This window comes from Pteronotus mesoamericanus, unplaced genomic scaffold, assembly GCF_021234165.1.
Source record: "Pteronotus mesoamericanus isolate MK-2021 breed Mesoamerican mustached bat unplaced genomic scaffold, CSHL_Meso_final contig_169, whole genome shotgun sequence".
NCBI classification, from domain to species: Eukaryota; Metazoa; Chordata; class Mammalia; order Chiroptera; family Mormoopidae; genus Pteronotus; species Pteronotus mesoamericanus.
The window spans coordinates 1,704,846-1,719,109 of NW_026555068.1; the positions used below are offsets into that span (position 1 = coordinate 1,704,846).

At 47.8% G+C, this 14,264-nt stretch overlaps 1 protein-coding gene across 6 annotated transcripts in view; it reads left to right on the forward strand.

Moving 5' to 3' along the window:
* MCF2L (MCF.2 cell line derived transforming sequence like) overlaps window positions 1–14,264 on the forward strand; it is a 111,955-nt gene that overhangs the window by 19,807 nt on the left and 77,884 nt on the right. The window contains exon 1 of one of the 6 annotated variants that reach the window (XM_054565870.1): window positions 1,860–2,559. The exons of the other annotated variants lie outside the window; for them this stretch is intronic. Coding sequence (XP_054421845.1) covers window positions 2,532–2,559 — 28 coding nt within the window. The 5' untranslated portion in view covers window positions 1,860–2,531. Of the gene's footprint in view, window positions 1–1,859; window positions 2,560–14,264 lie in introns of those variants that run through there. 6 annotated transcript variants of the gene reach the window in all.

Genomic DNA, 14,264 nt, shown 5'->3' on the forward strand with positions numbered 1-14,264 from the left:
GCCACAGTGAAGACGGAAGCCATTAAGTGTTTCCTCAGCTTTTTGGCCCTGGTTCTGAGTTCACACCGTTAGATTTAGAGCTTTGCTATTTATAAAGCTTTGCATCACTGTCTGATCTCAATGTCACCCATTTTACAGATGGGGAGAGTCAAGCAGTAGCTGTCATAATTAACATGGCTCATCCTGGAGTGTAGGCAGACCTGCAGCGATGGAGAAGCGGGTATAGGTATTGACAGGCGACTTGAGAACGCAGCTGGGATTTGCTGCGTGGACCTGTGGGTTGGCCAGGCTTCCCAATTGCTCCTGTTACTGTCCCAGTAGCCACAGGATGCCAAGGACTCAGCAAGTGATTGGGGAGGACGCAGAGATGGTGGTGGTCCGCGCCATGGAATCCAGCCTACGACCCCCAGGGGCCGGCTGAAAGGGATGGCTGATCTGGAGCAGAGAGGAAGGCTGGCGGGTGGGGAATTCTCAGAAACCTGAGGTCCTGCAGCCTGGGTGACGAATCTCAAAGACAAAATTGTATTTGGCCTCATGGCATGGGGCTGGGGCTGGGGCATAAACCTGGGCTCTGCCCAGGAGATCGGTGGCTGCCTCAGTTTATCTGTTTGTAAAAAAGTAACGTGCTTTTCCCTTCAGGGGAACTGATGCTTCTGTGATGCTTCTGTGATTTTCTGTGGAATCAGTGATTGGGCTGAATCCACAGTTGGACGAAATAGCCCTAAACACTGGACAGAACCTCCCTGAAGGAGCTAATTGTGTTAGTTTCTCCCGCCTTGGTCCAGTGCTGGCTGGCCTCACTGGCTGGCAGGAACCCATTAGAGGGGACCACTGCGCTCTCTCTGTCCTGGAGCCGACCTGGTCTCCCCAGTCCCTCTCCCAGTCTCTGCAAAATGAGCGCTGTGTGCCGAGCACACCTCCCAGAGAAGAGTCTCAGAATTTGAAAGCTGCATTTAAAACACAAGAAAAGATGGGAAGGTCTTTTGGGGGTGAAAATGTGCCATTTTAGTGATCTCCAGGACACTTCATTGGTACTGAAGTACGTTTGGAGGAAACCACATGAATGGGGTTCAGAATTTGGAGAAATCAGAGCCAAGATGCCGGCTCCTCCCAGAGCCACAGGAAGGGGAGGCTCCTGTGCTCTCTGAGCACCTGGCCCCTGACCAGGGCCAGCCTCTGTTCTTGGTCATTCCCGCCCCAGCCCCGCAGAGCCCCTTGCTTCTACTCTGATCCCAGAGACACTTCCTGTGCCTCACAGAGACAGGAGCGAGAGCAGACGCCCGCACGCCGACCTCAGTCTGCATCTCTCACACCTGTGCCCTCTCGGGCAGGTCCTCTCTGGGAATAGGAAGCCCTTCTGCCCAATGTCTCAGTTTAGGTTTTACCAAGAAAATAAGCCTCAGGGCCACCGTGGGGCTCTAGAAAATGCCTTTTCAAAGGCTCTTCCTCCTCTTGCTTTTCTGTCCCCATATCTGAGAACCAAGAAAGGCGTGTCCAGGTGACTCAGGACCCATGGCCACAGGGCCCTTAGATACTTAAGGTCACAGAGTCAGGAACAGTCTCTTAATGGCCTTGCTACTGGTTGCGCTGAACAGATTCTCAGGTGTGATTTGAACATGAGATGAACTCACTTCAGTGGAGTCAGTCTCACCAGACCAACTCTTGGGCCGCAACCCCGGCCTCCCCCAGAGGACAGCGAGGGGGCGTGGGGTCGCCTGCCGGAGGAGCACATGCAGCCTGGGGGCCCCGGGGCCTCCGTCTGTATCTGACCTGGGCTGAATGGAGTCTTTGCAGGAGGTCTCTCCCCACCAGTCCCTTCCAACACTTTTCAGAAACGCTCTTATTGAAAGTGAACACGGCCCCTCCTGCACTGAGTGGCAGAAGCTGCCGCCCCCCAGGGTGGGGTGGGTGCTGCGCAGGACACAGCCTGGGTCCTCCCAAACTGCCCAGAGTGAGGTTATTAATGGGCCATGGAGTTTCTGTTTTGACTCTCAGTCTTTTTCCTCTTGTTTTTAGCTTAATACCCAAATTCCCCTCCTGGTTTCCCCCGAACTGCTGCTCACGTGATAGTGAAATCCAACAGAGAGCGGCTGCCACAAGACCAGGAGGCGTAAGCTGGGTGCTCCTTTCCCCGTATTTGGTTAAAAATACTCAATTGGTAAATTAAAATTGAGTCAGAGTGGCAAAACAGGGGAAGTGGAACTTCTCCTTCTGGAATGCGTCAAATTGAGTCCTGATTCTCAGAAAGGACTTCAACCTGGAAGAAGAGGCCAGGAGAGGTGGCCTGGGGGAGCGTCCTCTGTGGACAGCAGGTAGGAGCCTCAGAGCCTGAGGTCAAAGTGTTGCTCAAACAGAAGTGCTTGTTGGAACTGGATGTTTAATGTGGCGCCATGGAAGTCACGTTAAGAATATAGACCCGGGCGAGTGTGTTGTGAAAGTGGGACGTCTGGCACGGCTGTAAGGAGCACTGACAGGATTGCCACCAGCAGCGCTGCGTTGTCATCATCAGCCTCATAGCTGGTCTCCGAGAGATGCCAAGGGGAGGGGACACGCCCAAATGTGAGTCCCTTCTACAGTTAATGGAAATCTGGCTGCTGGCAGTGTGTTTGTGTTCCTTAGAGAAGCAGGTCTGGGCATAGGCAGATTACTCTGAATTAAGAGTTTGTGTCTAGAAGAAAACTTCAGGGGAATGAATTGAGGGTGGGAAGCTTCTTTTTAGGGAGGTGTGCACGGTGCATCTGCAGGTCGAGTGGACACTCCATGACTGTTTATTGGTGCTGCCTCCTGTGTTATAATTCAGAGACAATGAGTAACATCTGACAGCACATGTTATTTACTATGTGGGTATGGCTGCTTCAGACCAGGGCTCATGATACTTTTTATATTCTTTACTACTTTTTTCCCTAACCTTATATGGCAGACAAAAAAGGTTGTTTAGTACCTCTGGGGTGCAGTTATACCATTATAAAAATGTGTATCTAAAATATGGGAAAGAACAGGAAAGAAAAGCAGTGGTGAAGGCTACATGTTTGTATCTGGTGTCTTGGAGCAGGAGTTGGAACCTTTTCTGTAGAGCTTCTCACGGGTATGTGTAAGCCCTTCCTGAGTGGGCGGCTTTCCATGGGGGTGCACTGTGCACTCCGGTGGCAGCTAGCTCCGTGGAGACCTGTAAAGAACATTCTGTTTTGAGCAGTAGATAAATCTCAATGTCTGGGGTATTTTCTTAACTCATAGGCTCAGTGTAACATGCAAAGGGATTCATAATTCAGTAATGTTTTTCTTTTTTTAATCAATCTTATCATCATTCAGATTTCTGGGAAAGCTTATCCATCCTGATAAGCTTTCATCCTGAAAGCAGCATGAACAACAAAACCCTTCTCTGTCACTGTTTTATGTGGAAAGATCACTAGGATTATAAAATGTGTGGGCCACACTAGTGTAAAAACCTGTTGTGGACTTTTTATTCTAAAACCTACAACATCAGAAAAGTTAGGGTAAGGAAGGCCACTTTTTCTACATCTCTAGAGAACAGTTTTTCAAGAACAGAAAGTAAAAAGTATGTTAAATAAAATAGACACAAATGCTCAGCATACATATGGAGCCTTGAGAAATATAAAAGAATTCACCACCAGACTAGATAAGGTGGGAGGCAATGGGTTGACAGTGCCCATTTGCAATTTTATTCAAAATATGTGTGAAATATGTCTACTATTAGAAGTAAACTTATTTTCTAAGATTGCTGGAATGAGGTGATGAGAGTATTCTCCATGAGTACTCCAGGAACAAATATTCAGAAAAGTAAACTTTTCTGTATTAAATTAAGAAGAAATGAATTAACAAAAGATATCAAGGACCCTAGAGGTGCTTTTCTTCATTTATTCACGGAGAAGCACGGACTAAATGTCTACTGTATGCCAAGCCTCTTCTTATTGCTGGAGAGAAAGCCGCAAGAATCAATCCATGTTCTTTGTGAACAATTGGGATGGATAACAATTGGGCTAGGAGAGCCTGCCTGGGACAGTAATCAGCTTCAGGGAGAGAGGTCAATGGGGTGAGCTGCCTGACCTGAAATGAGGCTCTTGACACCCGCTTCTTCCTGCTCTGAGAAGCTACCCCTGGCAGCCGTCTGCCAGAAGACAAGGTCTGGCACCTGGGTCCACTTCACCTGGTGGCTGGCGACAGGAAGGAGAATGATGTTTTTGTTCAGGGACCTGAGTTGAAAAATCACCGCCTGAAGTAAACTTAGAAGTGAGCCCAGAAGTTTGGAAATTCCTTAACAGTGTCTCTAAGATTTCTGGCCAGCCTGCCTTCCTCTTCAGTTAATTTTGTCCCACTTGGTGTGTAACGTAACCTCCCTATTATGGTGGGTATTTTCCTGAATGGCACAAACACCTTTCAGTTGCAGGACTCATTCTGTGGGGTAAAACAGGTATTTTTAAAACATGACTTCATTAGAACACTGGAAATTTTATCAGAAGTATTCCAAAACTACATTAGATTTTGTAAATGCATTAGGTGAAAAAGTCATCCTATATATGACAGCTTAGAATACAATTGAAATTTGCATTTTTTAAAAATCCTCATGCAAGGATATGTGGGGGGGCCGGTTAATTGATTTTAGAGACAGAGTGAGGGGGAGAGAGAAACATTGATGTGAGAGAGAAACATCGATATTGAACCTGCAATCTAGGTATGTGCCCTGACCAGGAATCAAACCCTCAACCTTTGATATATGGGACAACACTCCAACCAACTGAGCCACCCACCCAAGCTGAAATTGCATAGGGTTAGGGTTAGGGTTAGGGGCATCTGTAAAAAAGTAGGAACTCTTACCCTTTACAACAGCATGGATGGACCTAGAGAGCATTATGCTAAGTGAAATAAGCCAGAGAAAGAAAAATACTATGTAATCTCACTAATACTTGGAATCTGATGAACAAAATAAACTAAGGAACAAAATAGGGGGGAAAAATTCATTAGATGTTTGCTATTCATGCCCCATCTTTCAGCGGGGTCAGACCTGGAGTTGCAGCTGCCTGCCCTCCGTGGCCTGTAAAGGATGCTGTGAATTCCAGAGTCAGGAGACCTCCTCATGTCTGAAGTTACCAGAAATAACTTATTTTAAGTCAGTATTTGGATTGTCTGGTCTCAACCACATGCCCACTCAATAGTGCTCAGCCTGCATGTGGAATTTCAGGCCATGAGTACCATTTCTGGTTAAAAGTTCCTTTTTTGGTGTACTCCTAAGTAATCTTCTCATTGTATTTAAAATAATTCCTTAAGGAAATAAGGAAAATATTACCTTTTTATTAATAGAAACCAACGTGTACTTAAGACTATGCCTAACCTGAGTCGTTGCGTGCTGCCGGCCAAGTGTGAGCACACCCTCAGCTGTCTGTCCCAAGGACGCAGACACATAGGCAGTCGGGTTCCTGTCTGATGGAGCCGCCAAGGGTTTGGTACACATTCCAGCGGCTCTTTCTTGGCCTCTCTAAGTGGTGTAGTCTCTGTCCCTTGAGGGTAGATTTTGGAAATAAGCACAACTCCTAAGAAAGGGAGTGTTGAGCTAGTTAGTTGAGCCAGCTGAATTGGAAGACAATCTCTCACCAGATTTCCTTCTTTATAAAACTCATACAGAATGTTCTGGATTGGCTTTTTTGTGGGGAGATGGGGGCACATGGCACTTACATAATTTACTACTCTTCCTAACATTTCACAGCCACTCTATTCATCAGTTATTTTTAAATTACATTAGGACCTCTATATTCATTGTAATCAGCATAACATCTAAAACACCAAAAAGCTCACTTACATTCTGATTGTAAAAACTCTGACTTTTAAATTATATTAGAGCTCTGAACAAGATGAAAGAAAATGCTTTCTGCCAACAACTGGTGTTTATCTCACATTGTCTGCACAGGGCTCAGGCCCCCGGCAAATCCAAAAAAATAAATGCTCACGAGGCAGCCTTGGCATTGGATTCGCCCACATGTGCTGAGCATCGTGCGCCAGCTCAGGTCCTGCAAAGGTGAGGGGTCAGGTGGCTCCTGGTCCTGGAGGGGCTTGCAGCCTGGGCTGGTTACAGTGCAACCTGGGAAAAGTGACCTGGAGACAGTGGGATGGGACATGCCAGGCCAAGGAACATACATGTTAATATGAACACAGGGGTGGTTCCGAATGGCAGGGGCAGTAGCTAGACAGGCAGGTGGGGGATTTTGGTCCAGGAACTTGACTTTTAACCAGAAACTCAAGGGCTTTACGCTTCTCTCTCTGTAAGAAAATGTGGAAATGGTATGGAGGTGGGGAGAGTCTAGAGATGGGGAACAAGTTACTTAGAACTTTCTGGAACAGTCCAGTTTCCAGATAATGAGGTTCTGAACTGCAGTGGTAGCAAAGGAAGAGGTGGGAGATGGAGCGGCTGGAGAGACTTAGGGGGAGAACAGACAGCACTTGTGATACTTTATAGGGAGAGGGCGGGGAAGTCCTCAAGGACAGTTCTCAGACATCTGGCTTGGGATTTGGGGGGTGGGCAATGGTGCCATCGTTGGAGACAGATGTCAGAGGAGGAGATTAGAGCCCTCCTTTGGTGATGGAGCCCGTTTTAGAGCTGACAATGTCTGTGACCGCTGGAATGTAGGTCTGAACAGGTAAAAGATCAGCCTCATGGGTGACATTGAGATATATGGGAAATTCCTTCAGTGTGAAAGATGGGCTTCTTTGGTTGAATACGGTATTTCTCTTACGTGGAACTGAAGGTGAATAAGGACAGTGGAGAACACTGGAAAGATCAACAGCTTACTTGACTAGTCATTCTCCCTTTGACATAAAAATACACATAAAATACAACAAGAAAATAAACACTACCTCACTTCAAAGAAAAAGGCAGTGGTGGGGTTTGGAAAAATGAGTACGCAGCCATAAAAGGACATGTTTGTGCCTTGATGCCATACTGTAATTTCACTCTAATTTTGTAAGATGTCACCATGTGGAAATGAGGTCCATGGGGCTTCTCTGTATCGTTTTCCACAACCACGTGTGGACCCACAATTACCTCTAAGTAAAAGCTTGATTTTCAAAGAGACAACAGACTGACCATCCCGAAGCGACTGCTCTGCCACCTGTTTTCAGCCTGTCGAGCACCTGCTACAGGAGACCGCAGGAACATTTGACTCCCTGGAGCCAATGACCAGCCGTGCCCTGAGCTGCCTCTCCATCTGCACTTCTGGCTGGTGTGTGTCTCAAATTTATGTGACAGCAAAAGTTGAGCCTTAGAAAATACCTGGAATAAAAGAAGACCTTTTCAAGATGACTAACCAACTTGAAGAAACCTTTCCTTGGTGTTCTAGATGCGAAGATTCCCTAAAATCCCCTCAGTCCTGGACGTACAGGGCTCAGGAACCTCTAGCATTGCAATCATTATTGTTGTCGCATTTCCGAGCCTGTCACCTGTTTGGGATAAGATTCTGTCCTTCAGATCTTTTAGCTTTGTTCCCTCTCAGTCACTGCAGCTGTCCCTCTGCCTGGTGACCCGAGGAAAGGGGAGCAGGAGGCAGCTGAGAGAGCGGAAGCAGGTTCCGACCCCACAGCTGGCTGGCGTGGGCGGCTCAGCTTGGCTCCTAGCCCTGTTCACCTGCCAATGGGAGCTCCCCATTCACTACCTGCAAGGTTGGAGGGAGGGAAGGTGGGGCCCCAGAGAGGGTGAGGATGTCCTCTCTGTGTCACCTGAGATGGATGGGGAGCAGCTGAGAATCCTCTGTGTGCTAATGTATGTGCGAGACAGCAGGCGGTCCTGGCCCACACAGCCCCTTCAATCCTGGGCACGCCCCACATGGACGAGGCAATACCAGGACATTCCCTTGAGTACACCCCAGCCATCTCCAAACCTGGCCACATGGCACAGGCTTCCATCCCGTCCCAGCAGGGCTCTGAGATGATCTTAACAAGGCCACAAAACCTCCCGTTCCTCTCCCAGGGATGTGCCTCCCTCCTCCTTTCCCAGCATAACCAGAAGTCTCTTGTAGATCCCCAGGTTTGGCCTGAGACTCTCAACACATTTTAGTTATTGAATTGGCCAAAAAGTCTGTGTGCTTTTTTTCCATAAAATAAAAAACACATTTTTCATTTTCACCAATATCTTTTATTGATTTGGTTATTTTGAGTATGTTGGCTATCTCCCATGTGGTAGAACACTGATTGTTCTCAATGTCTTGATTTGATCACTATCAACTTCAACTGGTGTACCTGACTGTGGAGCATCATCCAGTGAGAAATCTCCAGCATGAGACTTCACAAACCACTTTTGATACATTCGATCAGTCACAGCACTTTCTCCACACATGGCACAAATCTTTTGTTTTTGGGGTTTTGGGTTTTTGTTTTTTTTTTTGCATTTCAGTTGCATTTTTACCTTTCTTGAAATAAGACATAATATGCCAAAAATGTATATTTTCTTTCACCTTCAAAATTAAAATGGCTGCACGAAAATTCACCAATTTTGAGTAAGTTTTTAAAAAATGCACACTAATGTGACAGCTGTCACAATCTAATCTAAAAAATTGTTTCAAATGCAGTTAAAGACAACTAAGTGCTACTAGAGCCATCTTACGGAAAAACCAAGTGAACTTTTTGGCCAACCCAATATATTCCGTAGTTCAAAGGTTAAATTTAAAAATTAAATGCATCTACTTCAGAGAGTTTTAAAAATAGAAATAAAGTGTTCTAAAGTATCTGCCATGCAACCAGCCCCAGATCCTTACCAATAATCCGAGCCCCTTCCTGCCCAGCATTGTGTGCGCAGCAGAGCTGCGAGCGGACCAGACACCATTTGCACCACGACTTCCTGTGTTTCCCGTGATATGAAACTTATTTTGGAAAACGGCTTTAAACCATTGCATGACATCCCTCCTAAGGGGTTTTCCTGTTGCCTCGTGTGTCCCTTCCATCTGTTGTCCTGGTGTCCCAGGCCCATCTTCCTTAGATATGGATCCGATGGGCTTTGGGTTCAGGCTTCTTGGGGAGCCCAGTACCTAGACCTGGCACCTGCCTCCTTAGCTCTCCCGAGTGCTGACACAGGGCAGCACCCACCTATCTGCAAGAACAGGGCTGTTTGTGTTTCCACATCTTGGCTCGTATGGGCGAGCCTCCTTCCTGGAATCTGAGCTGCTCCTCCCTCTCCCACCACCCCCACGAAACTCCAGCTCTGACCTGCAGGCGCACCTGGCACCCCAGCTCCACTGGTCCCCACCTCCACATCCCCGGTGTGGCCAGGGTCCCTGCAGGGGTCCATCCCTGGGGCAGCCTTCCTCTGAGCCCTGAGGCTGGGGTCCTGCTCTTCCATGGATGGAGCAGTAATCGTGAGCCCTGAAATGCAAGGTTGCCTTGTCCTGCTGCTCTCCATAGAGGAAAGAGGCCCAGCTCAGTGGTTGGATTTAGAATTCAGAATTCCCATCGAGAGGCTGGTTGGGTCCTGAGACCCAGTTCACCATGGTCAACTCAGAAAAGCACGTCACGTCTCTACACCCTCCTAAATCTGGCTACGGTGGCATTTTATTTAACCTAAGGCTCCAGCTGTGTTTGCTCTCTACAGGGTGTATCTGCTCCACAGCACCCACCTGGGTTTGTTGGGTTTGTGGCATGAAGTTGTTGATCTAGGAGGAGGAGAATGCTGCTCCCTGCCCAGGTCGTTTCCATCCAGGTCACAGCCTGTGTGGAAAAAATAGAGCAGTTGTTACTGTTTTTAGAGAGGTGGGGATTGATGGGTCAGTTCTGATAAACAATTCGGTGCCTGGCCCCACCTGGAAGAGGGGAGAAGCTCATTGTTGAGAGCTGGTATCTGGAGCTTCTGTGTCTGTTTTTCCAGTCAGACAAAGAGAGTCTTCCTGTTTGGCTCATGGAGACCAGGCAGGTGGTGCTGTCCAGGCCCTGCTCACAGCCCCTGCGGGTGACACTTCTGCTCTGGGACCTGCAGGAGGGGTCCTGGACCCCTTGAGTTTGTTGAGTTCTCTCCAAGTCGTCAGGTGTTCACTGGCTTCCGCTGGCCCTAACCAAGGTGTTCGGGCCGGTACCCGCCAAGTAAAATAGTTAGCATGCACCCACACTATCATTTCCATGCATATTTATTATGTGCAATATAAAACACAAGCAAAAATAAAAGTAAGGACTAAACAGAAAATAAGTGTAAGTGGAACAGTTCCCATAGGCTGCTTTGATCTCTGCTGCAGGAAATCCCAAAGCATGTATCACTGCTGTGATTGTGAAGGGACAGCTTAATGCATAATACAAGACACAAAAGTACAATAAAACACAACATTGAGTGGTGTTCAGAGGATGGGCAGCTCAGAGCTGTGCAAGGGTGAGGAGGCCAGGACGGGGGCCTTGGGCACAATGCACTGGAGGCCTGATGAGGAGTTTGGGTTTGCGCTGTCTTGGAGGGGGATGGTGATTTGTTTTACCAAGCTGGTCAGGCTGCCAGCATTGGCTTGAAGGAAGGTATAAGGGAAGGCTGAGAGAATGCAGAGAACCTGCCTGCCCTTAGGAGGGGGGCGTGGCCCAGCGTAGGCTCTGCTCTGGCCCTGGCACTGTGACCAAGACTCTCCGAACTGCCACAGGCAATGCAAGATGGGAGGATGGATATGACTTTGCCTCTGTGAGGACACCTGATTTCAACTGTCCTTGTCTTGGGCTACCCATGATGGTAAGTGGTGTGGAAACTGCACGGAAACCAGCCCTTCCAAGAAAAGGTGGTCAGACCTTCCCCAGCACCTTTGGCCACTTGAACTCCACAGATAGAGTCAATGGACCTCCATATCCCAGTGCAATTCCCCAGGGGAATTGTCTGTGACCACAATGTCACAGGAAGCCTGTGACTCCAAAGTGCCCATGCTAAGAGTGGACGAGGCCATTCTTGGTGTGAAAATTCTGGCAGAAGGGAAAGCACACAGGGAAAGCTGGGGAGAAGTAGATGACAACTGGCCATGCTTGCTATGAACTTGGGCCATAAGCTCTCAGCCATCTTGAATTTAAACATGAGGAAGAGCCATGCTGTCTTTGGTGTGACAGCCCTTCTATGAGCTGGGAGCCCATTAAGAGGCTGAGAACCAGTGTGTGAGGAGCCCAAGGAGGGCAGGCCACCCCACCTGCCTTTACAGAAGACTGCCCTCCAGGCTTCAAACCAAAACTAAAACCAACGGAAAACCTCAAGAGGCCGATAAAGAAATCCAGAAGAGAGAGTTGCATGGAGCCAAGGGGCTGGGCCAGATCCCTGAGCCAGGGTGGGACCTGGGGACTGGTGGGGGTTCTGAGGGACTGGGGACCAAGTCCGTGCAAAGCAGAGGAGACAACACTCGGTGCCACAAGGACCATTGGTGATTTGACCTGGCTGCCATCTTGAATCCTCTTCAAGAAAAGGAATCAAGACATGATGATCCCCTTGTGAAGGTGATTGGGCCCAACCCCGCCTCAGGGTCAGAAACCACTGCAGTGCCCTGGAGGTGGGCTCACACCAACCAGGCAAAGGGCATGGAGAGGCAGAGGCCAGGCGTGAGATAGCACGGGAGCACATGTGGTGGGCGCAAAACGTCGGGGCTGTTTCTCTATCAGGAAAACGTATCTGTGTATATCCCATCCATATGTGATGACTTATAAATTACATACAAGTACCACTCTGCTAATTATGAAATACAGTTGACCCTGAACAATGTCAGGTTGGAAGTGCCAACCCTCCAGGTAAAGTATCCACATATAACTTTTGACTCGCTCAAAACTTAACTACGGATGGCCCACTGTTGACTGAGAGCCTTACAGATACCATATATATTTACTGAAATATATCCAGGTATAAGTGGACCCTCATAGTTCAAATTAATGTTATGTTGTTCAAGTCAGGAGTCCCCAGCCTCAGGCGGGGGACTGGTACTGGTCCATGGCCTGTTAGGAAACACCGCGCAGCAGGAGATGAGCTTGAATATAGTGTGTTTGAATCATCCCAAAACCATGCCCCACTCGCAGTCCGTGGAAAAGTTGTCTTCCAAGAAACTAGTCCCTGATGCCAAGAAGGTTGGGGACCGCTAGTTTAAGGGTCAGCTGTACGCGCAAAGATCCAACATGTTTAAATGATGAGGGGTTAAATATCGATGCTTTTTAACGTTATTAATAGTATGAAAAAACATTTTTGCTATCATTACAAAAGTATGTTTTAAGGAAGAGTCATGATTCAATAGGCTTCATAATGTTTCCACATCTGATAAAATGAATCAAAGCCAGAGTTTACGTTCAGTGTGTTTCAGTTTTAATGAAGCTGTTTTCATAGCCATCATGGTTGAAATGGGAGCAAGTGCAGCAGGCTGGGTTCTCTGTCTCAGTCTTGACTTCCTTCAGCAATTATGCAGATAGTGTTGAAATTCAGTTGATGAGTTTCTCTTTTCCTTAATGTCAAGGAACAATCTGTCTATCTTTCTTAATGCTAATCTGTTGTTCTTACAAACTAAGAACAACACTAAATAGGAGGTGTTAAATTTTTATGCTTCACCGGGTTTATGCCTATTGGGTTCAAAACTCACTAATTATTTAATTAGATTATTTTGTTGGGAAACTTGCCTTTTGTGCATATGAGTTTTTATAAATAGCACACCTAAAATTATCTACTTAGGAAGATGCTCTCAGTGTAGTGGAAACTATTGTTGCGTTTTCATTTCCAACTAAACACACTCACATGGAGACTTTCCATTGTTTTGGGCACCATTTTACCAGATTTTACTGGACCATCCACCATCTTTTTTTCATTTGTGCTTGCTCTATTAGTCTGTCTTCTCTTCTCTTAGGCCACTTAGTTCTTGGGTGAGCATTAGTTCAAACTGGACAAGAGTCTGCAGATTCACTTACTCAGGTACATGGAACTGAGGTGCTTGTGTGTGTTGAGCTGCTCTGGGGGAATGCACTGGCCTCTAAGCCCTTCCTTCTGGTTCCTCATGGTGTGGTGGCATGTGGCCCAAGGATGGAGAGTCACCAGCACACCTTGCTCAGGGTCACTGCCATGCTCCACGGCTGGAGCTCATGGTGGAAGTGGGGAGACGGAGGTGGGTGGTCAAGGCAGGCAGGGGGCAGCCACTGCAGTCGGCTCCTGCGGGCCTGCATGTGAGCCCAAGAAGCCTGCTTTATATCCTGCAACAGTGGGTTGACTGGGGGTAGGGACAGTTCATTCAGGTTAGGATAGGAGAGTGGAGTGGACCGGGCTTACAGGACTTGAGAACGGAGGAGAGAACCCCTAAAGGGGAGCAGCCAGGAGGCAGGAAGAACGGGAGCGGTGATGATTTTGGAGCCCAAGAAGGTCAGTGAGGACACTGTGGGGAGGACACATGGTAGGTGGACATGGGAGGAGGGGGAGCAGGATGCAGGAAGAGGACTCAGGAGAAGGGCAGAGGAGGAGGGCGGGGAGCAGGATGCAGGAGAAGGAGGGTGAGGACACAGGAGGAGGATGTGGAGGAGGACAGTGGCCAGCTGGGCCCATGGGCGTGGGGAGGGCTAAGTGACTGCTATGTCCAGCTTTCCATTCTTCCAGAGGCTTCATTGAGCTGACTGTTGAGCAGTGACACTTGCCTCACCTGGTTGCCATGACAATGAAATAAGGCCCGGTGGTGAGGAAAGGCCTCAGCAAATAAGGGCACACCCTGTGAATCAAGGATGGCTCCTCCCAGTTTGTCATCCAGCAGAAAATAACTGGAGAGCACACAGCACTTTGGTACTCTCTGCATAATTCAGGGTCAAGAGCCTATTTTAAAGTTACACAATAGTTTCCCAAGGTTTGAAGGGACACTTTTGCCCATGAGAAGATTGTTCGATGCCTTAGTTAGCTTTCTTTACATCTCTGTATGAGGAAAGATTAACGCTGTGTCCTATACATATTTGAGCTCAACTGGGCAGGAATTCGGGGTGCAGCCAGGTTGGGAGGAGCCCGCACACTTCAGGCTGCAGGTTTCCATACTGGGCCAAGTTGTAAAGCAGCCCTTTACGTGTGTGTGTGTTTAAAGTATGGTGTTACCTACAGTGTGTGCTGCATATCGCAGATTTTGACCAGTAATGCTGCATTTTCTCAAATAAACAAGCCCTATTCATTATAAAGTACAGTGTCTATCATTTCTTTCCAGCTAATGAAGCCCTTGTGTTGGAAGGGCCACCAGCAGTCAGGAGCTGCTGGGAGGACTAGGCTTTGGTCTGTTTTGATGGAGTTGTTCTAGAATGGGTGAAAGAAAGGACAGGACGAGCAGGCA